A 25527-nucleotide genomic window follows, 5' to 3' on the forward strand; every position below is an offset into this window, starting at 1 on the left:
AGGGGGTTACGTTAACTGTTTCTCTTTCTACAGTGTTGGGCCAAATAATGGTGCAAGTTTTGTATTTGTTCAGGGCATGATTCATTCTTCAGGTCTCTGTTTAGGAGGAAGGAGGGTTAGCTTGCTATTCCCCTGAGAACTAAGAGAGGGGGAAGGGAGTATATTTGAAGGTACTTGTTACAAAGTGAATGTCGGACGTGTGCCTTGAAATTCTTGCTTTATACCTGGGCCTTTTGTTTTTGTTGACTGGATTTTCCCCACATCTCTAACGTGGCACTAGCATGGGAAGCTCAGGACTAAGACAAGCTTAGTCTAGAACTATGGCACCCAACCCCTGGGCCTTGGACCGGGACTGGTCTGTGGCCTGTTAGGAACCAGGCTCAGCTGTTCCCCATTGCTCACATCACTGCCTGAGCTCTGCCTACTCCCATCCCACCCCCAAAATGCCCCCTCCCTGTCTGTGGAAAAATTGTCTTCCATGAAACTTAGGAATCTGGCCGCACTGCAGGAGGTGAGTGGCAGGTGAGCAAGCGAAGCTTCATCTGTATTTACAGCCACTCCCCATCGCTCCCATCACCACCTGAGCTCCGCCTCCCCCACTGCCCCATGTCTGTGGAAAAATTGTCTTCCATGAAACTGGTCCCTGGTGCCAAAAAGGTTGGGGACTGCTGGTCTAGAGAATAGTCATGGGCTGGTAATTTCTGCATTTATCTGCAGGGGTATGAATAGCAGTAACTTGCTGCACTTGTTGCCTTAACACTGGCATTGCTATAGATTTATTCCTATGGAAGGGGCTTGGTGCATGTGAAGGCTGGAAGCATAGTGAAGAGCTTGAATCTTAGAATCCAGACAACCTGGCCTGGGTGCATTGGCTCATGCCTGTAATCTCAGCACTTTGGGAGGCCGAGGCAGGAGGATCGCATGAGGCCAAGAGTGCGAGACCTGCCTGAGCAAGAGCAAGACGTCATGTCTACAAAAAAATTAGAAAAATTAGCTGGGTATGGTTAGTGCATGCTTGTAGCCCCAGGTACTCAGGAGGCTGAGGCAGGAGGATGGCTGGAGCCCAGGAGTTTGAGGCTGCAGTGAGCTAGGATGATGCCACGACACGTTAGCTGGGGTGACAGGGAGACTCTGTCTCAAAAATAAATAAATAAAATACATAAAGATAACCTGAGTTCTCATTTATTCACTGTATGGCTTAGGTTGGACTAGGTTGGATGAATTACTTTTACTTCACCTCCCAGAGCCTCTGGCCTTCTTTGAGACCTGCAAGAGTAGCCGGCCGGACCTGCTTTGTAGGGTTGTCAAGTTAATAAGATATTGTGAATGGGGCCTTAGTCACAGGTGCCGGGATACTGAGTTAGACAACAAGGTCAGCTGCTGCTGTGTTATACTCCTATAATAATTTTTATGGTTAGTCTTATTTTTATTGCCAAATATGCCAGTTACCTCTTCACTTAGGGTCTAAAGTGCACACTGTTGTCCTAATCATGGCTACTTCAAAATCCAGTTCATTAAAGTATAAAATGAGTACACAGAAAGGTGTCTTTCTGTAAGGCTAAAATCTCGCGGTATTATTAAGGCTGTGGTATGTCTCTATCCCTAAGCTTTGCATTTTCATGTTTTAATATCAGGGTTTTTTTCCTTTCTGATGAGACTATGACTATTTTTGTTTTTTATGTTTAGTCCTCATTCACATGGATACTTGCATGAGTAGCTTTACCTTATTGATCATCTGTGATATGCCAGATGCTGCAGCGTGCTTCCTATAGCTATTTGTAATTCTTTAAGCAGCCTATCAGGTTCGTGGGTATTACCCCCACTTTACAGATGGAAGAACAGGATTCCAAAGAGAGTTGAGATTTGTCAAAGCAACTGGCAAAAATGGGATTTGGGTTTGGATGTGCTGTACTCCAAAGCTTATAGTATCAAATATTTTTCATGTTCCTACATAAGTATGAATGTCGATTGGTTGACGTGGTGGTTAATTTTGTGTGTCAACTTGACTTGGCCACAGGATGCTCAGATTAGACATTATTTCTGGGTGTGTCTGTGAGGATGTTTCTGGATGAAGTTAGCATTTGAATTGGTGAATTTAGTATTAATAGATCGCCCTCCCCGGTGTGGGTGGGCCTCATCCCATCCATTGAGGGCCTGAATAGAACAAAAACTGACGGCTAGCTTGAGCTGGAACAGCGATTTTTCTCCTGCTCTTGGGCTAGGATTTACACCTTTTGTTCTCCTCATTCTCAGGCTTCAGAATTGGACTGAATTTCACCACCAGCTTTCCTGGGTCTCCAGCTCGCAGACTGCGGATCATGGGACTTCTCGTCCTCCATAATCATGTGAACCAATTCCTCATTGTAAATCTGTATCTGTCTGTATCTCTGTCTTTTCACACATGCACTGGTTCTGTTTCTCCGCAGAACCCTGACTGATACAGTTGCTGTTCGGCCAGATCAATATGCCATGACTTGCAGTAGGTTTCCCCCATTGCTGAGTAGTTAGTTGTTGTTTTATTGCTTTTGCTTTTTGTATCAGCGGTTCTGAGATGAACGTTTTCATGCACAAGGCTTTTTCTCCTACTGAATTATTTGTAGGGCAGCTTTTTAGCAGCCTCGTTCTTGCTCACAAGGTAGGAATGTTTTCATACCTGGGAATCGAGTCCCGTGACCTGCTATATTAGGGTTCACCTGAGAAACAGAACCAGTGGGGGTGTGTGTGGATGTGTGTGTCTCCCCCTCCCTCTTGCTCTCACTCCATCTCTGTCTGCCTCACTCTCTCCCTCCATCTCTAACTATCTGTCTCTGTTTCTGTCTGTCTGTCTCTCTTGATTTATTTTAAGGAAATGGCTCACATGATTGTGGAGACTGGCAAGTCCGAATCTGCAGGGTCGCCTGGCAGAGTGGAGACCCAGGGAAGAGTTGCAGTTCAAATGCAGGGGCAGTCTGCTAGCAGAATGCCTTCTTCCTCGAGGGAGGTCAGTCTTTTTCCTAGTGAGGGCTTCCACTGCTTGGATGAAGCTCCCCCCACCCACATTGTGCAGGGGAGTCTGCTTTACTCAAAGTCTACTGATTTAAATGTTAGTCTTATCTGAAAAATATCCTCACTGGAAAATCTAGAATAATGTTTGACCAAATATCTAGGTACCATGGCCCAGCTAAGTTGACACATGCAGTTAACCATCACAACTGCCTCTAATTCTCAATCTGGGCCTTTGGGAAATGCCACCTGCATCCTGTGGATCTCCAGGTGAGTGCGTCTCGCAGTTGACTCACTCCCTGGGTTCTTTGGCTTCAGTCATTCCTCTTCTTCCCCCGCTGGTGCCTCGGAGCGGAGCCCAGAGGGTGAGGCCAGCGTGTGAGCCCAGGCAGCCGCTGGCATTGTGATGTGTAAAAGCACAAACAGTGCAGGGTGACCTTCACAGGGGCCTGGGCCCTCCCGGCCGTGGGGCCTCTTGCAGACTGTGGACAGCCCCTCCCGGCATAAAGGGGGATCCTGACTGAACATTCTGCAGAGCAGCCTGGGCCGGAGCAGAGGCAGGATGGGATGGCCTACCGGGTAATACTTGGGTTTTGGTTCTAAGCTAATGTTCACAGGAAAGGTCTAGGAGGCTGGCACCCGGCAGGTGTGTGAGGGGAGTGTGGCCAGGACCAGCAGAAGCTCATTGTGGGTTTGCTGTAAGCCTCTGGCAAAGTCCAGTGCTCCTGTTGTCCTTAAGATGACCCATTGGCCAAAAGTTGGGCCAGTTCGTCTGTTTACTGGTAATTAAACCACTTCTTTGATGCCTGAGGCAAAATTTTGTTCCTCCTACCTCAGTATTTATCACAAGTGTTGGCTTTGCTTTTTGTTTTTTTGTTTTTCTTCAAAAGGGATACTGTCTTTATTATAGACGGGTTTTTCTATCACCTTATGTGCACCCTATGACACTAGTAGGGAAGTTGAAGGGGGGGGGGAGCATAATTCAAAAAGAATTACAAACACATGGAAAGATGTTGCATCTCACCAGCAGTTAAGCAAATGCAAAGTTAAACAAGACGCTGCATTTTGCCCATGACACTTGCCAAGAGCCCGGGTTCCTGCCCTGCTGGAAGGGGCGGGCTTGCTCTCAGTGGGGCCTCAGTTCCAGGCACACAGTAGGTGCTCTCTGCATGCCTGTGTGATGAATGAGATGGCAGGATGGGGCACAGGGGCTGTCCTAGCCCTGTGTGTAGTCAGCTGGTAGCAGTTAATGGCCCTGGGGGAAAACAGTTTGACTAAATGTCAGGAGCCTTAGATGTTTACCCCGCTTGATTTCGTCTCTGCCTGAGGATGTCCCCTCGACTCAGGGAAAAGTAGCTGCGTCTGGATTCCAAAGTCCTTATTCAGAGAAGCAAAGCTGACCTAAATGTGCAACCACGGGGGGACAGTTAACAGCAGCGTATCTTGTCGTTTAAGCCTTAACATCTTAATGCTGAGGATCTTAAACTTCTGAAATGGTGTCGCAGGGTATCCAGTGGTATGAAGATGAGCTAATGAAGAAAAAACAAGATATAAAATTCCACTTCAGTTCCGTTTAGTTTCATTACAACTGTGTAAGGAAAAGTGTGCACAGCATGAAAGAAAAAAGACCCTCAAGAGACAGTGTCTGACCCAGTTGTGTCTTGGGTAATGTGGCTGTGGGTGTTTTTCTTTTCTTCTCTTTTTGGCATTTTCTAGGTTTTGAAATAAGGGTCTTAATTTTCTTAATGAAAAACAACACTCATGTTTTCCAGCCAGTCATGGCGCCATGTACTCAGGCATCTCTGCCTCAGGCATCTCTTTCATGTAACTCATCTTGAGACGGCGGCCCTCGGGGCCCACTTTTTTTTGGGTTCTCAACCTCACCCTGTCGGGCGCCTGGCTTCACCTTGCAGTCAGTCCTGTGTGTTACAGGGAAATGGCAAGAATTGTCTCAGAACCGAGCAGAAAATCCCACCTGCCTGGAGCCAGTGGAGTGGCCGGGGAAGGAATTGGCTGCTTTTGGTGCCTCTGGGTGTCTGCCCCTTGGTCACCAGCTGCTGGATCAGAGCCTCCGGGGGGCGGCTCTGAACAGATTCTAGAGGCACAGCCGGGTTCATCTGGGACTTGGCCCAAGTCGGGTTTTGCTGCCAGGATGGGTGGGAGCGGCCCCTCTTTACCCCTAGCTTGCTGTCTGAAGTCTCACGCCGTTACCTGCAGGATTAATTGATACATTTTGGAGGATTCTGTTTGGATTATTTCCTTCTGTGTTTCTCCTTCAGTGCCAAAGTTCTAACCAAAAGCTAGAGAGGGCTGAAAGGAGACTTTCTACCTGTCAAGCTTCTAAAAGAGGAGCTGGCAGACGATGCCTGCAGGCCAGATCTGCCCCCAAGCTATGAATGGTTGTTCCATTTTTAAAGAGTTGTAGAGAAATACCACCAAAGACACATGTCACAAAGCTTACAATATTTACTATCTTTGGTGTTCTACAGAAAAAGTGTGTTGCTCCCTGCTGTAAAATAAAGAAAAGCTGTATAAGTAATGTCACCTGGGGGGCAGGAGGCGGGTGACCCGTTTTAATTGGAGCTGGAGGACCTGGGCTCCAGCCCCACAGCCTGGGTTCTGTTGCTTACGGCTGATGACCTTGACCTTGGACAGGCCACATCATCTCCGAGTTTTCTTTCCCTTCTTCCCCGCCCCTACTTTCCTCCCTCTGTTAAGTAGGTATGATTACAATTTGCTTTGGTCTTCTTTACAAAGTGATTTTATAGGCTTTAAAGCATAGTTGACCTGGCTGACCTGGCAGGGTAGCTCACGCCTGTAATCCTAGCACTCGGGGAGACTGAGGCGGGAGGAATGCTGGAGCTCAGGAGTTTGAGACCAGCCTGAGCAACAGAAGACCCTGTCTCTACTAAAAATAGAAAAAATTAGCGGGTGCAGTGGCACATGCCTGTAGTCCCTACTTGGGATCGCTTGAGCCCAGGAGTTTGGGGTTGCAGTGAGCTATGATGATGCTATTGCATTCTGGCCTGGGCGACAGAGCGAGATTCTGTCTCAAGAAAAAAAGAAAAATACAGTTGGCCCTCTGCATCTGTGAACTCAACCAACGGTGGTTCAAAAATATTTGAAATAAATAATAAAAAATAACAATACAATAAAAATAATACAAATAAAACACAGTATAACAACTATTTACATGGCATTATATTACGTATTATAAGAAACCTAGAGATGACTTAAAGTATAAATATGGATATGCTTGGGATTTATGCAAACACTACACCATTTTATATAAGGGACTGGAGCATGCTTGGATTTGGGGCCTCCTGGAACCGATCCCCTGCGGGTACCGAGGATGACTGTACTACCCAAGTACAAACTGGTATTTATTAGTGTTTCCTGAGTGCAAATGCTGCAGCGGGCAAATACTGCCAAACTCAGCCGAACCAGCCTGGCGTGACAAAGATTAGGCATGTGGGTTTTGTACTTTGTAAGGCGACAGTGTAACAGATCATATGAGCCTGGTTAATACTTGAGCTGAGCCTGTCTCTTGGAAGGGACCCGTTCAGGACCTGGTCTGATGCTGTCCTTTTACCCAGGAGGGTCTGAGAACCAGTGAGGTGCAGCCACACTAGCCCCCGGTCAGGTGGCTGCCATCGTTTCAGAACCCGCAGCGTGGGTGCTTCCTGCCTCAGCCGGTTGCACACGCCGTCCCGCCCCCTTCCTCTCTCTGGCTCCTCCTCTTCCCTCAGGTGCCTGGGCTGCCTCCAGCTCTCTCCTCAAACCTCCTTCTTCAAGGCAGCCTTCCCCGACCCTGCTGACCAGCTCCCCAAATGAGAGCTGCTATTTTACACCTTGTCGCTGGATTATTTGATTCATGTCCATTCCCGCCCCTCCCCACTAGATTGTCAGCTCCATGAGGGCAGGATAAACAGTCTGCTGGCTCTTCACCCTCTGTAGTGAGCACAGTGCCTGGAATATAGTAGGTGCTCAGTAAACACTGGTTGAAAGAACGAATGCAAGAGGTCTGGATCCGGGGTACCAGCTCCGACTCCCAGCCGACGCCATGGCCTGGTCAGTTCGCAGGAGGGCACTCGTGGATTCCCGGCAGGTGCTTGTGGTGAGTCATGGGCCACCAGGTGACACAGCTGTATTCTTTCACCGCAGGCCGCTGGATGGGAACACCTGCCTCTCCCAGGTGCACGGCTGGGCTCCGCTGCATGTGCTGCACGGTGACTCTGACATCCTCTTCCCCGTCAGTGGAGTGGGCTCCTACAGCCCAGCAGGTGGGTGTTTCCGACCACTCTTTCCCTCTGGTAGGAGCTGTGGCCTTGAGAACCAGCAGGAGTGTCTGAGTCACCTGCACAGGTAGGAATGGGAGCCTGCAGGCGTGGGGCTCAGGCCAAGGTGGGGCTTGTTGAGATTCAGAAGTGAGAAGGGCTTGGCTTCTCTCCCTGAACCCGAGTATCTTGAGTTGTTCTTGGCAGAGCGGGTGTTGGGCTGAACCCGGTGCCCCCAGGCCTGTTTTATCCCCTCACCGCCACTGGCTTGAACTTGGTCATATAAAAGTTGACCGTAAATAATGACCATTATTTTGCCTCCTAAGAGATGGGAGAAGGTAACTGAGCTCCCATCTGTGAGGGCCCTGGCACCCTGTGCAGAAAGTGCTTGGGGATCAGGAAGTAGCTTGGCTCAGACCTGCCTTTGGTCGTGGGTGTTTCTGTACCATTCCACGCGGTTGAGCACGCTTGTGTGTGGTTTGTTATTGTTTTCTTTAGCTAGAGCAGGTGGGGGGGTGTGGTTGAGCTTGGCTGGCCCCCTGGGATGGGTGTGTAGCGTGGCTGGCATGGCTGGCATCTCTGGCACAGAGAAGTGCTCCATTGCTGTCACTTCCCCCAGAGCACCCCTGGGTCAGAGAGGCCTCAGCCCGACTGACTTAGGTGCTTTCTTGTTTTCTTAGGAAACAAATGTCCCTTCTCTGGGCCTAGATTTAGGAAATCATGACTGGGGCACACTAATTGCTCAGCTGTTGAAATTCTGAACTGACTGATAGACTATTCTTTTTTAAATTTTATAATTTTTAATTTTTTTTATTTTTTAGGCAAGGTCTCGCTCTGTTGCCCCAGTTAGAGTGCAGTGGCATCATCATAGCTCATTGCAGTCTCAAATTCCTGGGCTTATGTGATCCTTCTGCTCAGCCTCCTGAGTAGCTGGGACTACAGGCATGTGCCACCATGCCTGGCTAATGTTTTAATTTTTTGTGGTATCAGGGTCTCACTATGTGGCTCAGGCTGGCCTCAAACTCCTGGCCCTAAGTGATTGATCTGCCTCAGCCTCCCAGAGTGCTAGGATTTTAGGCATGAGCCACCGCACCCTGCCTGATAGACTATTCTTGTCACTTGGCAGGGAATAGGAACCTATTCACCCTAGCTCAAGCCCAGAGATGGGTAGGAACGCTTGTGGCAGCAGGACAGAGTGGGGCTCAGACGCAGGCCCAGCCCTAGAAAGTTGTGTGAGCTTAAGCGAGTTTCTGCCCAAGTGTCAGCATTCCCGCCTGTAAAGTGAGGCTGATGAGCCTCGGCTGAGGACTTCTGTCTGTCAGTGTTAGTGTCCTCATCTGGAAAACGGGGGTGACTGTGATGATGGTGGACAACACTGACGAAGGAGCGAGAGGAGATTGGGGGGAAGCCACATGAGGAGGGTGAGCACTCCACCAAGTCGAGAGAGTCCCCTCCACTCTAGTGTCCCAGCTCCCAGATTGTGGACAAGACGTCCCGTCATATCACCACTGCAGGAAGCTTGAAGTGGGTCCAGCACTGCAAAGCGATTGGCCCGATGATCTCTCCAGCCCCTACTGCAGCCCTGCGCGAGGAAGGGTGGTTACTATTATATCACCTCCCTGTGAGATGGTGGTGAGAAGTCCCTGACTTCATCTGGGAAAATGCCAGGCATGTGCTAGGGCCCCACGGGCCTCAGCCACGTGACCTTCCATACCTACCGGAGCTTCTCCCTGGGTCTCAGTTGAGGTCCCCCAACAGTGACAGTCTGGTGGGCCTCGCTCCTGTCTGCAGGCCAGGCCACAGAAGTCCTGCATCTCTGGACCATCCTTGGTCCAAACAGCCAAGGGTTGGCGTGACAGTCACCTTACCGTTGTCCGTTTAGCAGCAGCATATGTAGGTGCAGGCAGAATGTCCGAGAAGTAGTGGGGGCTTGGAGAGAGCGGTGGTCCCAAAGAGTCTGGGACCACTGGGGAGTTTGGGTGTTTGTTCACGGCCTCCGGCTCATGAGTCAGTCCCTGCTTTCTTTGCCTCATTCCCCACCCTGGGGCCATGTCGTTTGGCCCATGAGTTATCACTGGGCCGTAAGGTGCACACAGTAGGCTGTCTGCTTTGCTTCAGTGTCTCCGATGGCCGGCTGCTCTGTGCCATTGCTGTTGCCGTGCACCCTGGGATTGGTTGTTCAGGATGCAGCAATTTTCCTCCCCTCTGGGCTTCCTGTGGGCTAGCGTCTCTGGGGAAAGTAGCTCTCCTGTGGCCCCTAGGATCCTCGAGAGAAGGCTCCCCGGCAGATTTCCTGTGGTCCCACACCTGGCTGTCAGCTCACAGACCAAGTCTCCATCTTGTCACTCTCGATGGGACCTGAGCTCCAGCGTATCTCGATTATACGCACCAGAGACAATGTGCGTGAGCCAGTCTGCCCACGTAACCGAGCTGCCAGGAGGCTTGTAAGCTGTGACAGCCCGCAGGGAAAGCTCACTGTGGCTCCAAAGCCGCATGGAGATACTGGAATTGGATCTAGGGGAAATTGGTGACCTGACTGGAATGCCAAGTCACATCAAGTCCCTCCTGGCCCAATGTTCCATTTGCGTGGGGGCGCGGGACCAGGTGGTGCCAAGACTCGGCCTGCCTGCCAGGGCGGGCGCTGCCAACATTTCTGTCTGAGACTCCTTTCCTTTCGCTCCATCTCTGCCTCGTGTCCCTTCTGAGGGATACCCTCTGACCACAGCGACGTTCCCACCTCCCCCTCATTCTGGCTGTGGAGCCGTTTTGTCCTTGGATGGTGACTTCATGCATAGAGGGCTTGTCACCTTAGGAGGCTTTTCAGTCATCTTTGAAAGTGTTGGTGCCTTTGCAGTCACTGCCATTGGGGTAGTTAGAGATAGCAGGAGGGGGAGGCAGACAGGAAGAGGCATGTGGCTGCAGGGGGAATTTTTGCAGCTAAGTCTTGGAGGGAGGGAGAAACGGGAACCTTGAGAGGAATTCTTATCCTTCTGAATCTTGGAAGAGGCAGTTGTGTGGTTTAGGGGTGCGATTTGAGCTGCATTTCTGGGGTTAGGGAGCGAGTCTGACAAGGGCGACGCCAGCTCAGGTCACAACACGAAACCCCAGACAAGCAGATGGAGGATTAGACACAACAGCGATTCCTCTGGGTGTGCGTGTTGTCTACAACCGAGCAAAACAAACTGACCAACGCCTCTGAAGCTGCAAGCAAGGGAGAGCTCCTAAAGTTTCTCTTGTGCGAGAATAATAAACAGAGGTGAGAAAACACCTGTTACTACTCACTTGCGATAGGAAATGTGATCGCTTGTCTTTGCATTGGGTGTCCTGCTGTGCTCGGTTTTAGTAAACGCACAGCCAATTTGAAACCTCAGGTCCTCAAGCCCTTTCTTTGAGTCTCAAGTTCTTCAGTTTCTCATGTTCTAACCTTGGGTCTGTGGCCTTGTCCCCCGAGGTCGAGGAGGGACTACGTGGTAGCCCTGCCCCGATCTGATATGGGTGACTTTAATGCTTGGCTCTTAGAGTTTTATTGTTCTGAACGTCATGATATTTCGGTGGCTGGCAGGGCGCTGTGTTCCCAGCCCACTTAGGTCGGCCGTGTGCCGCTTGGGGTTCATGGTTTTCTTTATTCAATCATCTTCCGCTCCTGCTCTGTGCCGGCATCACGCTGGGCTCTGGGAATGCACAGAGGCATCCCACCTGGACGCATGTAAGAGGGGACAGGGGACATCATCTCAGTAACTGAGAGAAAGGAATGACTGCTTTTACAACCCTGTTCTAACTCATTATTGTCTCCTGCCTGGGCTGTTGCAAAATAGCTTCTCAACACACTGTCAGCTTCTACCCTCATCCCCTACCCCTGGCCATTCTTTGTTTAGCAGCCAGAGTGATTTTTTAGAATATCAAGCAGATTGCACCATTCCCCTGCTCCAAACCCTTCTACTACTCTTAGGATAAAATCCAGAATCTTCACTGTGGCCACCTGGGCCTCAGCTAACCCTGAGGGCTCCTTCCATTTCCTCTTAGCGTGGTGCCCTTGGCAGACACAGTAGCCTGCTTCTTCCACTTCCTCACCCCGAGCCGTGCCCTTTCTCCCTGCACGTGCCTTCTGCACCCCTGGGTGCATCCTTCAGGTCGCAGCTCAAGTGTTGCTTCCTTCGAGAGGGCTCCTTTGACACCTCCTCAGACAGGTCAGGCCTGTGTTTCACGTGGTCATAAACCTTGTGTGTCCCTGTTGCTCTGATTTCAGCTTGGAATGATGCATTTCTGCCATGGCTCGACAGAGCCTATTCCCCCTAATCATCTGTGAGGTTTGTGAGGGCAGGACCATGTCTGTCTAGCTCCCAGTGTGACCCTGGACAGTGCCGTGCCTGGCCAGTGCTGGGCCCACAGCTGGGGCTCAGCAAACCTTTGCCGGGTGGGTGGATGCGGTGGGTGGAGAACAGCGTGTGCTGTAGGGAGCGGATGCATGGCGTTGGAACCGTGATAATCTGGACAGAGGACACTGCGTGGACAAAGGCACAGGGGCAGGAGTGCCAGGAGGTGTAGGGGGAGAAGCAGGTATTTCAGATCCGTGGGATGAGAGCCTGGGAGCTGAAGTGGGACGGGGCTCAGCTCCCCCACTGCGCAGACCGGGGTTCGCATCCTTGCACTTGTTAGCTGTGACCTTGGACATGTCACTTACATTCTCAGGGTCCGTTTCCTCATCTGTAAAGTTAAGATAATAGCAATTCCTGTCTCCGAGGGGGCCACAAGGATGAGACAGTCTATGCTTTGTGCACCCAGTGTGTCCGGCTCACTTCAGGTGTGAGTGGTTGACGTGGCTGTGCCGTGTGAAGGGGCCAGTGGGGAGTGACCCGGGGCCGAGTGGGCATCACATCGGGTGGAGGGTGTTGGCCTTTACTCCAGCTGTGAGTTGCCACTGTGTGTGTTGGGGGCCCCATCTTTGCTTCATTGAACAGCGTCTGTCAGCCATGTATGAGTTAGATGAGCAAGGGTGACACAGAGTGGAGGGACCTGCTGCAGGGGCCCCGTGGAGGTGTGGAGCCTTTGAACTACGGTGCAGTGGAAACAGCTTGTGAGGAAAGAGCAGGAGATAATTTCGGTGGCACTGAGAAGTCGTGGATCCCACCTGGCTCTGTGATGGGACGGAGGTGGTGCCATGTTCCGAGCGGACGGCCCAGCAGGACACGAGTGGTTCTGAAGGTCGGCCCAGCCTACTGGGGTGTCCCAGTAGAGCTTTCTGGCAGGCAGTTAGAAATGCGTGACTAGGATTCGAGACCGAGGTCCCAGCCCGGGCGAGGGCTTGTGAGTTGCCATCTTCACAGGGGTGAGAGCCGTAGCCAAGGCCTTGTCGGGTTCACCAAGGGGGACAGAGTGTCACAGAGCCGTGATTCAGATGTCTTCACTCAGGAATCAGAGAACAGGTGGGGGGGGAGGAGGGCCAAAGGATAGTGTTAGGGAGGCTGAGGGGGGAGAGCTCCACGTAGGAGGTGTGGCGGGGAGTGTGAGAACCGGCATAACCAGGGTCCGTTCTGGAGCGAGTTGCTGCCGGCGCTCACCGAGTTCTGTGCATGTTCGAGTGTGACGTTTAGTTGTGTGGTGGGCATTAATGCAGCACGCGAGCAGTAGTGCCACCCCATTGCATACGTGACAAAACCGATGCGCAGAGAGGCTGGGGAACTGGCTGAATTGCAGTCGGGGGGCAGGGACGTGAGCCCAGGCAGTCAGGCAAGAGCCCGCACCCTTGAATGGACCCAGATACTAGGTAGCGAGGAGGCGGAGGTGGAGAAGTAACACTTTTTATTTCCCTTCAAACTTCTTGAGAGTTAGGAGTGGAATAGCTTGGGTAGAAGAAAAGGTTAAAAATCATTCCCCCGCCCCCTCCATAAGTTTCCCTAGAGTTCAAGCCCTGAAGAGCTGGGGGGTCTTGATGTGACTAACGCAGGCATCAGAGGAATGGCGTGGGGGACGGAGTAGGGAAACGAGATGTCCTCCCTCCCTGTCTGCGTCCCCTGTCCCTGCCACAGGGCTGGTTCCACAGTGGCACTGACAAATACGTCTCTTGAATGAGCAAGAGTTCTCCTGGGTGACACTGGGCTCAACGTCACCTTTCAGCCAAGAAGATTGGCTCTTGGGTTTGCACTTTTCCCTGGGCGGAGACTGGAGTGACAGCTAATACATTTATGAAAATTGTTAATGTCTCTCACCTGTTAGTTTTAGAGACTATTTATGGCCTCACTTCTTGTGGCTGCGTTTCCCAAATGCCACTTAATGCAGGCTAAAGTGGCTTTTTCCGAAAGCAGGAGACATTGTTGGTGATTAGACCATGCTGCCCTCTAGTGTCTGACTCAGGCCACCACAAGCAGGTGCAGTTTTGTCCGAGAAAGCTGGTGTGTTATTCCCTGATTCTGAGATTGGCTCTGAATATGGACTTCATGCATAATTCCAGGTCCAAGGTCAAAAAGGTCACGGGTCAAGGGGAAGTATAGGGTCTTCTATCAGTGACTGATGCTAAGTCTGAGATGATGTCTAAAACAATGAAACGGGTAGTGGATTAAAATGCAGCGTGCAGATGAGGCGGGCAAAATGTTCTCAGTCACCTGGTTTAGCAGATGAGCCAATGTCTGCACTGTGTCCTTGTCTCGTGGAGAAAATGGAATGAAAACAAAAACCTGACCTTCTCCCTTGATTGCCGTCTGTGCACAGATGCTGCCCTCGGAAGCCTGGAGAACGGGACGGGACCAGAGGACCACGTTCTCCCAGAGTCTGGGCTTCGGTACAGGTTAATATTGAGAACCAGGTTGCCTTTGGGATTGAAACGTCCTGTTCACAACTGTGCGTTTTATTCTTTTTTAAAGACAGGAGGGTACCTGCTAGGATTAAAGGGCAAGGCCCCACTTCCTGTTTGTGTTCCAGTTTAGTCTTTCCATCCCAGAATATGCAGTTGCCAACGGTCGTAGATCATCTTTCTCTCAGAGAGAGTGTACAAGGGACAGTAGTTGTCAAACTTAATTTGCATACAACCTTTACTTTTTACACCTTTTGGGTCATATCTGAGTACCTCCTCTGTCATTATTTTCTTACTTTAAATATCTGTTATTTGAAAGTAATATTTAACAATCCTAGTGTTATAAAAAATTTAAGCCACTTAGATATTATATATTTGTGAAGTGCTTAGTATACTGTCTAGCATATAGTAAGCAGTATATAGATTTTCTTTTTCTGTTTTCAAATAAAAGTTTGTCAAGGGGAAACTGAGTTACCCAAAGTCATTGGATGTTTAGGTCTCCCTGATGCTACTAGCATCCTTGCTGCTCTTCCTGGTTTTATTCTTCTCTCCTCATGGTTCTAATTTGGGGTCCCAGGGATCTATCACATCTGCATTTTCCTTCCTCCCTCCCTCCCTCCCTCTTCTCTTTTCCCCTTCCTTTTTCTTTTCTTTTCTCCTCCCTCCCTCCCTCCCTCCCTTCCTTCCTTCCTTCCTTCCTTCCTTCCTTCCTGGATCTTGCTTTGTTGCCTGGGCTAAAGTGCAGTGGCATCAACATAGCTTACTGCAGCCTAGGACTCCTGCCTCACCCTCCTGAGTAGCTGGGACTGCAGGCATGCACCACCACAGCTCGCTATTTTTTTCTATGTTTTGTAGAGACAGGGTCATGATATGTTGCTCAGGATGGTCTTGAACTCTTGGCCTCAAGTGATCCTCCCACCTCGGCCTTCCAAAGTGCTTGGATGACAGGTGTGAGCCACCGTACCCAGCCCACATCTGCATTTCAACCTTAGCTCTAGGGTGGGACTTCCTGACTACTACTGACCATGCTAGATGTCATGGCCCCACCTGGAACCGACAGGAGTTCTGCTCTCAGGAAACCACACTACGTGTGGAGGAGATTTGTACTAGTTAGTGCAGTGTCAGAAAGGATTGGTGTCACCAGATCCTTCCAGGGCTCTGAGTCCCTTTTTGCTGTATATTTTAGAACATTTGGAAAATGGACAGTGAATGCAAAAATATCACTCTTAACCCCCAACTCCATCATGTTGTTGATGTTTTGGTGGTTTTCTTTCTAGCCAGGGTGTGTGTGTGTGTGCGTGTGCATGCATGTGTGCATGTGTGTGGGTATGTGTGTGGGTATGTGTTAACCGTATGATGATGGCCTGCCGTTTTCACAAAAGATGTGAAGTGTAATCTTTTCATGCTGCAAATTCTTGGTAAATATACAGTCAGTTCTCATTATTTGCAAGAGTTATGTTGTGTAAAGTTGCTGTGAAGGCTGAACCAGTGCTCCTAGGCAAATACAACATAGGTTGCTTGAGCCTCTGGTCACAATATTTTTATCAACCAGTCGATACATAACCTGGTTTTATGTCTGTTCCTGTTTGAAGACACCTAATTTCATGTATGTTGGTGATTCCTTAGCACGGACTTCACGGCCAACAGCACCGTAACTCACGGCTGCACAAAGCTGGTCTAACACACAGATTTTCTCCAGCAGGCACATCACAGCCTTCTCTGCTCAGTCAGGAACACCAGACAGCACTTCAGCTTTATGCTTGTGGGACATTTTAAACAACGAAATCACCAACAAAAAGTACAAAAATGCTAAAAAAGTGGCACTAAATATAGGCTGCACAAAAGATACTTGTTTATGGTACGAAAGCTGAAACAAGAAGGCAGAGTGTTGCCTTGCTTGACCTCATCTGGGAATGCGCTCACTGAGGGATTCAAATTTTTGGCTGCTCTGCACAGTCATGAGTGATTGTGAAAGTGCCTTGAGGGTTGATTTTGGGGTCACAAGTAAATTTTAGTGAGTAGATGAATTTGCATGTATGGGATATACAAGTAATGAGGATTGACTCATTTCAAATGACTGCCTCTGTTTCTTCCAGTAGATGTGCCCAAATAAACTTACCACCTGCTGGTTTTTAGAACAAAAACTCAGGTTGTGCTTTTCCAGTGGTCAAGTGTAACTTCCTTCTGCCTGCTTTTTCCTAGCGTGGAAGCAAGTTCTCCAGGCCAAGGAAGTCCCCTGAGCAACCTGTTACCTTCTGCCTCGGTGCCAGAGTCGATGACAATCAGTAAGTACTTTCTGAGCCACCTCCGCCAGCTCTGGGGTGACGTCTGGGCAGTATATCCCGGCAGTGCCTTTGTGCTCGCTTCCACATGGCTGTGGGACAAAGCAAGGTGTGTACGTACCTGGTTGGACTTGAAGGTGTGCGTGGCTGTAGCCTTCTGGAACCGTGGTGAATGTGTGCTCCTTCGGCATGTGCATGCTCTAAGGATACGCTTAAGGGGCAGAGCAGCACTGAGATAGACTTCTCTGGTTCACGGTTTCAGGGTTAGCGTCAGCTACAGAGAAGCGATTCTATTTGGGTTTCCTTTGTAACTCCGGAGGGATCATTTTTGTAGGTAAGGAAGATTGTCTCTCTCCAAGGTGATTGAACATTGCTAATGATCAGGTTTTAACTGTTTCCAGCTTCACTATCCAGAAAAGGTATTAGAGCTGTAGCAATGAAGAGTAGGTTTGAATGGCTTTATAGAACAGAGTAAACCAGCTCTGGTTTAATGAGATAGACGTCCATCTCTCTGTATAGAGGTAGGCAGGCTGGCGCTGGTATTTGGTTCCATGGTCCTAAGAGACCAGGCAGGGCTCCTTTTTTGCTCCATAGACCAAAATAACCATTTCAGCTCCAGCCATTTCATTCTCATCCCAGGTAGCAGGAAAGAGGAGAGAGGCAAAGGAGAGACTTACTCCATTTCCACATGTAGGACTCAGAGGTCTGAACTTGGATAGCGAAAAAATTATGTTTTTCACTAACCTCTGGCTGAAATTTAGTGTTTCCTTCAGCTATAACCATTCTATTTCAATATAATTAGTTTCCTTTGTGATCTTGTGTGTTTTATGTACTTTAAAATATTTTGCTGAAAAGGAGCCACGGGCTTTCCCAGACTGCAAAATGGGCCCATAGTCAAACCAGGTGAAGCCCCCGCTGTCAGGACCTTGCTATTAATGGAAGGTGCTCACAGGGTCCCCTCATACGTCTTTGGCCAGCATTTATCCCGTGGCCTGCCCTGGCTGTGAACGGAACTGCGTTGCTAATTGAAAAAAAAATAGGGTTTTCATCGCTAAGGAAGCCAGAATGGCATTTGGGGACAGCCAGCACTGTCCGATTCAAGGGTGGAGCAGAGAGTGAGCGGACACTGAGGTCCGTGCGTGGGAACGACCAGTCACACTTTATGAGATGGACATGTGTGGTTTTGTGGCACTTCTCAGCCTTGAACCCAGCTGAGCGGGTATTAAAAGAGCACCCAGTCTGCGGGACACTCGGGCTGGGCGAATACTTAGGGTCGCTGGTTTCCAAATTTCATTTTTAATGATGCACTTAAAAAAACCTCGAATGCCTTTATTGAAAAAGGAAACTTTATCTCGTTACTGTCAATAGAGAGCCACCATTAGTTGACTTAAGTATCGGGTAACTGTGAGGTAAAGGCAGTGGAGGGAAACTGTCATTAAGTCTACCTGGCTGTTGCTGCCTGTCCCAGCTTCTCCCTGAGAGTATCAGCCAGTATTCTCTTGCCCTGCGGAAGTGTGGCTTTGGGATAAACTGCTGGTTGTGGGATGCGTGGGCCAACGGTCATGCCTGTCTTTATAAACGGGCTTGGTATAGTAGCCACTGTGTGTTCCAAGTACCATGAGTTGCTCACCGCCGTGAGTTGCTAACCTTTTGATATGTTTTTGCTACTTTAAGAACTTGGGCAATGCTCCTTTGTGGTCGGGGGGCTTTCTCTTTAGTAGCAGCCCCCTGCATGCTGTTGGTTAACATTTGTGTCCCCCACCTGAGCTGTTGGTTCTTTACCCTTTAGATTTGGGGCCTCTCGTCCTCCCAGTAGGTTTTCTGACTGATTTGGACAGTAAAACAAGGTTAGGATTTGGAGGATGGGACTCAACATGCTGCTCTGTGCAGGTTGAAAAGGGGACTGAGGCCTCATTTTTTCACAGGGATGTCACTGGGACTTTCTTTTTCTGCCTTTTCATTTTCTGGGTCACTAGAACTGGCTGAAATAGTCTTCTCCACCCCACAGCCCCATCTGTTCTTGAAACCCCCCCCTGGGGGGGCAGCTGAGCGTCCCCTCCCCCTGTAGGCTTGCTCCCCTCGGCTGACGTCACCGCTGTGGCTGGTGGCTTTCCTTTGCTACCTCTTCCTCTGTCAGCTCCTGCCGCTAGTTCCTGGCGAACCCTCAGACAGAACTTCTGGAATGTGATTGGTTTGTTTAGAAGCAGCAGGTCTGAAGAAAGTGGTATTTAGCTTATTTTTGGAGACCCCATCTTCTCCCCCACCCTTCTTCTCTGATCAGCTGTGTTTCTGTATCACTTCACTTTTGACAATGGCATCGTATGAAGTTATAACCCACTAAAAGCAGTAATATATTTTGGCAGAGCTCACTATGTGCCACGTAAGCATCGTAATTTATGTTTTCTCATCGAATCGCTCAGCAACCTTCTCAGGTGTAGGTAACATTATTCCCTGTTTTTGTGTGAGAAAACTGAGGCTTAGTGAGAGTAAGTAACTGGCCCAAGGCCTCACAGCTAGTAATTATTCGGCGAGTACTTATTGAGCTCCTACTGTGTGCCTTGCGTGGTTCCTAGGTGCAGTAAGTGGCAAATCTGGTGACGGACCCAGGTTTTCTGACCCGAAAGCCAACACTCTCAATAAATCTCAATTGCCTAAGGAGGCTTGTTCCACGGTCACCCAGCCCAGCCAGGCAGCAGGGGACTAATGCCCTGTGCGGGCATCCAGGGCTGAGAGCCTTAAACTTACTGTGGATAAGAAAATGAGGAACTCCCGAGTGAGGACCCTAGGTTTTCCGGATGAGCTTACCAACCTTGTTTCATTATTTTCAGGAGCACTTTGCGCTCCGAGGATTATTAGGGCCGTGAAAACTGGAACGACTGACCTCTCCTCCATACCAGTCTCTTTTTGCCAGTTGCTGGTCTCCACCTCCCATTTCACCCCCTTCCGCCGGCCCCCCAGATGCTCCAGGTGACAGCCGAGCTGTCCCGGGTTACTGTGCCCCCTGGTGGGTGGTCTCGGAACTGGCCCATTCATTTTCTCTTCCCCATCACCTCCTTTTTCTCCCTTAGAACACATGGTATTTGCAAAGCTTGGTTTTCATTATAAATGGTTTAATGAATTTCAGCTTAGTTAGGTTAACATTTTTATAGCTACATAAAATAATAAACGGTTGTTAATAGTTAAACTCCCCTTTCCTTTCTTTTTTCTCGTCCATCTCAAAAATCTTTGTCTCTCTTATGGGAACAGAACATGACCTTAATTTTAGTGGGTAAATGGAAAAGTAGTTTGCCTAATATGCTGGTATTGAAGCAAAAGGAAGTCATGTATTTTTGAAGGGAAATTAAACATAATAAGAAATCCACGTTGTTAACCTTTAGTGTGTTTAAAAATACCATAGTGGTCCTCAAGCCATTTTGGAATTGGCAAAAAATAGCTGTCCACCTCACCATCACTTGCTGTTTAAGCTAACTTTCTGCAGACATCAAATTTCATAACGAAGAAAATTTCATTTTTTGTTTTTCAGTTTCATTTAACTTGGTGTTTTTTTTTTTTTTTAAACTTGTAGCAACAATGTTTCAACAAAATGTTGGAATTAATAGTCCGCGTGGGTCCCAATCTGGGGGTCCAAGAGGGTGCAAAGGGGGGCCGGGGGCAAGAGAGCAGCATTGTGAACTGCTGTGCTGGAGGCTGACACGGACCCGGAGCAGTCGCGTCCTTTTTTCAGGAGCAAACGTCTCTGCTTTCGCCTGGGAGTGCTTTAGCGCTGCAGTCGGCGGGCTTTGATAACAAGCAGGGTAACCAGTACTTGCGACTAATAGACAAAAGTGGTTCATGGGGCTGGTATAAGAGGGGTTCTCGGTGGTAAGTAATAATTAGGATAATTGTTTGTACTCATTAGCTGGTGAGGCGGCAGCATTACGCTAGATGCTTCTGTGAAGTTAGCCCTTGCTTTGCACCAACCCACCAGGTGCAGGCATCACTGGTCCATTGTACAGATGGGAAAAATCACTGAGGCAGAGGCTAAATACAGCGCTCAAAGTCACACAGCAAAACTTCTGGGGCTGTGCCTTCTACATGCAACTCTACACTCTTTCCTTCTTCTTCCTGGTTGATGTGGTTGGGAACCAGCAGTTTTTGCCTTTTGTAGGCTCACTTGGCAGCCTGAGTACTGCAGTAGCTCTGCCTGCCTTGGAAGTGTGCTTGTGGAGGAGGAGCTGTCGGACAGCTGGGCTCTAATGTCCGGGTCTAGTGCCACAAGGGGACGTGGTCCCTTTGGAGCTGTGAGCATTGCCTTGTCTTGCTCTGACTTTGCTTGTCTGTCTGGGAGGGGCGGGTGCTGTCCACACGGGTTCCGATGTGGGCGTCCTCGGCTGCAGGGCATCGGCTTGGGCTCTGCAGCAGGCCTCACAGTGTCACTCTTCGGGCCAGCCAGAAAGCTAAAGAGAGACAGGAAGGGGCCAGAACGCATCTTGTCAGCTGACAGAGCGCCTGCAGAAGGCTGCGGCAGGCTGGCTTTGTGGGGTCAGAGCAGGAACAGTGTTGGGTGGGGGTTCACGCACCGCCAGATGGGGGTGTTGAGTGGCCAGGCATCCTCTCTGAGCTCCACGGGGTGCGTCGAGGACATGGGTGCTGACTTGTGCTCTTCGACAGTCATGACTCTGTTCCCACTTGTTCTGAGACTTAGGAAGGATTTTAGCTGTCGCCACTCCCAGCCTCCTCATTTATTTGGGAAGGCCTGGCTTAGTAAACCAGGGGACATTGTCTGGGGTCATGCAGTGTGAAAGTGGTAGAGGAATGAATGGCATTTAGAGTTTTCTGGGGATTGTTTTTCTTGCCAAAGAAAAAAGAAAGAGCATTTTCTTTCTTTTTATTCTCTTTTTCTCTATTCTTTCTTTCTTTCACTATTTGCCAGGTCCTTTCTTCCACTCAGAAACTGTCTGTGCCCTGTGCTTGCAGTGCGATGGACCCTGTGCTAATCTCGGCTTACGTGTCGGTGCGCAGGAAGCTGCAGTCCTGCCCTCAGAAGCCGCCAGACCCACGGGGAAGACAAACAGCAGCAAAGTTACTAATAACAGACACATAGACTCACCTTGCAATCTCAGCAAGTGCTAGAACAGCAAAGCATGGGCCTGTTTTAAGGTGGGTTGTCAGGAAAGGGCTATGTCAGGTGATGGTGGAGCAGAGGCTCGTGGAAGAGGGGACGTGGCCCGTTTTGGTGGTGGATGGTAACAGTGGCAGTGTGCAGGGCAGAGGTGAGAGGGGAGAGCGGGTGGGAGGATGCCGGAGACGGCCGGCAGTTCAGCTGTTCGCCCGCGCGCAGAGGGAGGCCGGTGCGGGGCTTGAAGTGGGGGCAGTGGGATTGTCTCACTTCCCCGGCAAAGAGCAGGCTCTGCAGCCTTCCTGTGACTTAAGAGCACGTGTGTTCCTTCAGTCCTCCCTGTTCTGTCTCCGCGGCCCTCCCCTGCCAGGTGGTTCTCAAAGGCCTCCCCTGTGCCCCATGGGGCAGGGAGTCCTGAGCTGCCTTGGACGTCCCCACACTCTCAAGCTGCTGCCAGTCCCTGATCAGTCCTTAAGTAGGGTGCCCCAACACCCATGATTCAGAGATGTGCCGAGTCAACAGGAGAGAAGGGTCCCCGGGGGATGTTCTGGAGCTTGGGCTCAGCGTCCTGGCTTCAGCCCCAGCTCCAGGACTGCCTAGCTAGGTTTCTTTTTTCCCTTAGGCTCTCTGGGCCCCATTTCCTCGTTTGTAAAATGAGGACACTTACGCTGGCTTCTCAGGGCTGTCCTTCCCTGCCCAACCACCTAACAGAGCTCGCCTCTGTCCCCCTTGTGAGATTCCCCCGCTTGGTTTTCTTCCTAGCTGCTGACTTCAAGCTTCAGACCCCTTGTGGCCTGACTGTCCTTCCTTGCTGATGTCCCATGTCCCACGCTGGCATGCAGGCTGCTGAGGACAGGCGCTTGGCCTGCACCTTCACTGCTGAATCCCCGGTGCCCCAAACTCTGCCCGACATGCAGTGCTGTTCAAGAAACATCTAAGGAAGGAAGGAAGGATTAAACGAAGGAACTAATGTTTATTTTAGTTTTAACAAGCACGGAAAATTAAACCAGTGTTTTGTAGGAACGAGTGGAGCCTGAGCTCCTGGGGTGCGGGCTCGTCTGTTTCAACCCCGGTTGCAGCTCTAGCTCTGGAGGCAGCAAAGGCCTGTTCACGTGAGTCGCTCCAGGGAGTGAGTTTCCCACTGCGTCTGGGGGAGAGGCATCTCGTTGCCGTGGAAAGAACATCGTGTATCTCTAAAGAGGCATTTAGGTGCTGTTTTCTTTCAGTGAACAGGAAAACTTGGTTTTGACCCTGGCTCTGATAGTAGTGGGTCCCTTGACCTCTCTGCACCTCAGTTTCCCAAACAGTGATGTGGAGGAGGCCGTGCTAAGGGTTCCCTGTGGTTCTAACCATCTGTTCCGGGAAAGGAGAGATGATGCTTATGTTCTTATTTGCGGTGATTAAAGAGCCAAGTGGTTGAAGTCTGGATGTTTCTAAAGACTTGCCTGATCTTGTTAGTTGCTTTGATGTCAGAGATAGATAGATATCTTCATTTTCTTCTTGCTTTGCTGTCTCTCTTGCAAACGTGGTGCCCATTCAGGTGACTTTGAATGACCTTTGGCTAGGTAAGGTAGTATCAGTAAACACACTGGGTTGGACATCTGGCCCGTAACTTTTTATGCCCTAGGCCAGGTGTTGGCTGATGTAGGAAGCTTGACTGGGTTGGAAAGGGGCAGAGTGGCATTTGTGTGAGCGCCCAGGCGCCTGTGGACTGGTTTGAAAAGACGCTGTCTTACAGAGTTGGTGCAGGTGAATCAACAACCTTCTTAGCGAAAGGCAAATGTCACCTTCAGGTTTTAATTCTGAGTGGCCAGCAGCCCTTACCTTGTCACTGCCAAGCTTATATTGTCAGAGCTGCTGGATTAGATGTGTAAATCCTTTCTGTACTTTATACACCCTTTATTTCTGTAGTGCCCCGACGTCAGTCTGTCATGGGTGAATGGAGTTGAGAGGTAACGTGTTGGGGAGCACAGCACCTGGGGCCAGGCTGACCACGGCACTGCTGTTCAAGGGCTGTGTGACCTTGGGCAAATGCTTTAACTTATCTGAACTCAGTTTCCCAATCTATGAAACAGAAGTAATACCATCTATAGGATTCTAGAGGGTGTATGAAGTGTCTGGCATGGAGCCTAGGATATATTGTATCTGGGAACTTTATAGGAGGCTCTCAGATAGTTTCAAAGACATCAGAAGCCTTTTGCACTTCTGTGCAAAACTTTGTCCGATGCGCATGGCATCAGTGGCATGTGCAGGGAAGGCCCTGATTTCACCACAGTGCGATACGTCAGTGTAGCAAAATTGCCCTTGTACCCATGAAGGTATACATATAAAAAATAAGTGGAAAAAATTAAAAAATCATGTTTGTGTATTTGTGCACATAGGTGGATTTTTCTGGGGGAAAGTTCCTTTGCTTTCACCACTCTCCTTCAAAGGGTTCCAGACTTTAGAAAAAGGTAAGAAACACTTTAGGAGCTCAGTATGTGGTAACTGCACACAGTGTCCGGGGCAACAGTAACAACTGTATCATTACCATCATTGTGGCTGTTCTGCTCACTGGTGTTGAAACCAGCTAGGCAGGTTGTGTTCTTATCCACCTTCCTGCACAGATTAGCAGTGGGAACTTGGGCAAGGTATTTAACCTATCGTGCCTTGGTGTTCTTGTCTGTAAAACGGGGCTAATGACAGTACCCATCTGATAGGGTTGTGAGGATTAAACGAATTGACATGTGGAAAATACTCAAAAGATACTCTGTGTAAATTATACCTTGATAAGAAATATTGGGAAAAAATACGCAGAAGAGTACCTGGCACATTAAAAGCTCAATAACTGGTAAGTGATTATTATTAATAATCACTTCAGTAATCACTCAAAGGGTAAGTTGTTGACTAATCTTCCTGAAAACAGCATCTGGGCCTTCTTGTTGAACTGCACATACTCTTGTTTTCCTGAAACCATCCATACTGCGGAGGCCCCTAAAGTTCCTTTTACCTGGTGTCGACTCATTACTCTTCCCTCTAGGTAAGAGGAAATCACTCAGTCTATTCTTTCAGGGAGGCTAGTGGCCTCAACATTGGAAGTAATGATCAGATAGGACAGTGGTTCTCTATTGGGGGTGATTTCAACTGCTAGGGGACGTTTGGCAATGTCTGGGGACATTTTTGGTTGTCACAGCTGGGATGAGGGTACTACTGGCAGAGAGTAGAGAGGACAAGGGTGCTATTAAACATCCCGTACTGTACAAGAGGAGCCCTCCACGACAGGGAGTTATCTGGTCCAAAATGACAACAGTGCTGAGGCTGAGAAACCCTAAGACAGGAGAAGGAGGCAGTGGGGCTCTTTGCCAGGAACCATATTTTGTTTTAAACTATTTTTTTTTCTGTTTTGGCCACTTGCCTCCTGCCTGGGTCAGGGAATAAAACTTACAAAAAAACAAATCTAAAGGAAATGATGGATCTCAGAGAGCATTTGTTCTTGCGTGTGTGTGTGTTTGGGAGCTGTTTAGTCCCCTCACCCCTGCAATGAAGACAATTTAGGGGGCTCTAGGTGCATAAGGATAAACACCTGTAGAATATGGCGGAGTAAATGATCCTGGCTTAGTAGCTGCAGAAACGCACTCTCATTCAGCACGTGCAGCTCGTTGGTGTTTCCTTGCTTGAACTTACTGAAAATCCATCCAGTTGATGGTTATTGGTATTTGCAACAGCCTTATCTTCTTTCACTGACTTTTTAACAACTGGGTTTCCATTCTTGAGTTAATTTCTTTGTTTGACTACATGGTTATTTGGGAGCTGGAAGCTGCCTTTACTCCTGCTGGTTGCAGGGAGAGCAGCACTGGAGCCACCAGGGGGCGCTCTGGTCTTTTCTCTGCCGTCTCTTTGCAGCTGTGATCGTCGTTATCTGAATTCTTTATGTCCAGCACGGTGCCCTATTTCAGTGGTAAAGGTGGGGGTGGTGGTGGTGGGAGCGACACCAAGCATGCACACAGCTTTCTGTGCGCCGACAGCATACCTGTATCGTGCATGGCCCTTCCCTTCCTGGAGGACAGGTGTAGGGGTCTGGTCCTGTTTTGAAAGGGAATATGCAGCTGATTAGAAAACATT

General features: G+C 49.4%; 1 protein-coding gene across 5 annotated transcripts in view; it reads left to right on the plus strand.

The window, feature by feature from the left end:
- Window positions 1-25527, plus strand: part of SNX29 (sorting nexin 29) — a 394246-nt gene that overhangs the window by 52278 nt on the left and 316441 nt on the right. For 4 of the 5 annotated variants that reach the window (XM_045542623.1, XM_045542625.1, XM_045542627.1 and 1 more), the window contains 3 exons: window positions 7147-7265; window positions 13965-14040; window positions 16249-16331. In XM_045542623.1, the coding sequence (XP_045398579.1) occupies window positions 7147-7265; window positions 13965-14040; window positions 16249-16331 (278 nt within the window). The remainder of the gene's footprint in view (window positions 1-7146; window positions 7266-13964; window positions 14041-16248; window positions 16332-25527) is intronic. The other variant, XM_045542624.1, reaches the window with a different exon arrangement.

Source organism: Lemur catta, chromosome 2 (assembly GCF_020740605.2).
Source record: "Lemur catta isolate mLemCat1 chromosome 2, mLemCat1.pri, whole genome shotgun sequence".
Taxonomy (NCBI): domain Eukaryota; kingdom Metazoa; phylum Chordata; class Mammalia; order Primates; family Lemuridae; genus Lemur; species Lemur catta.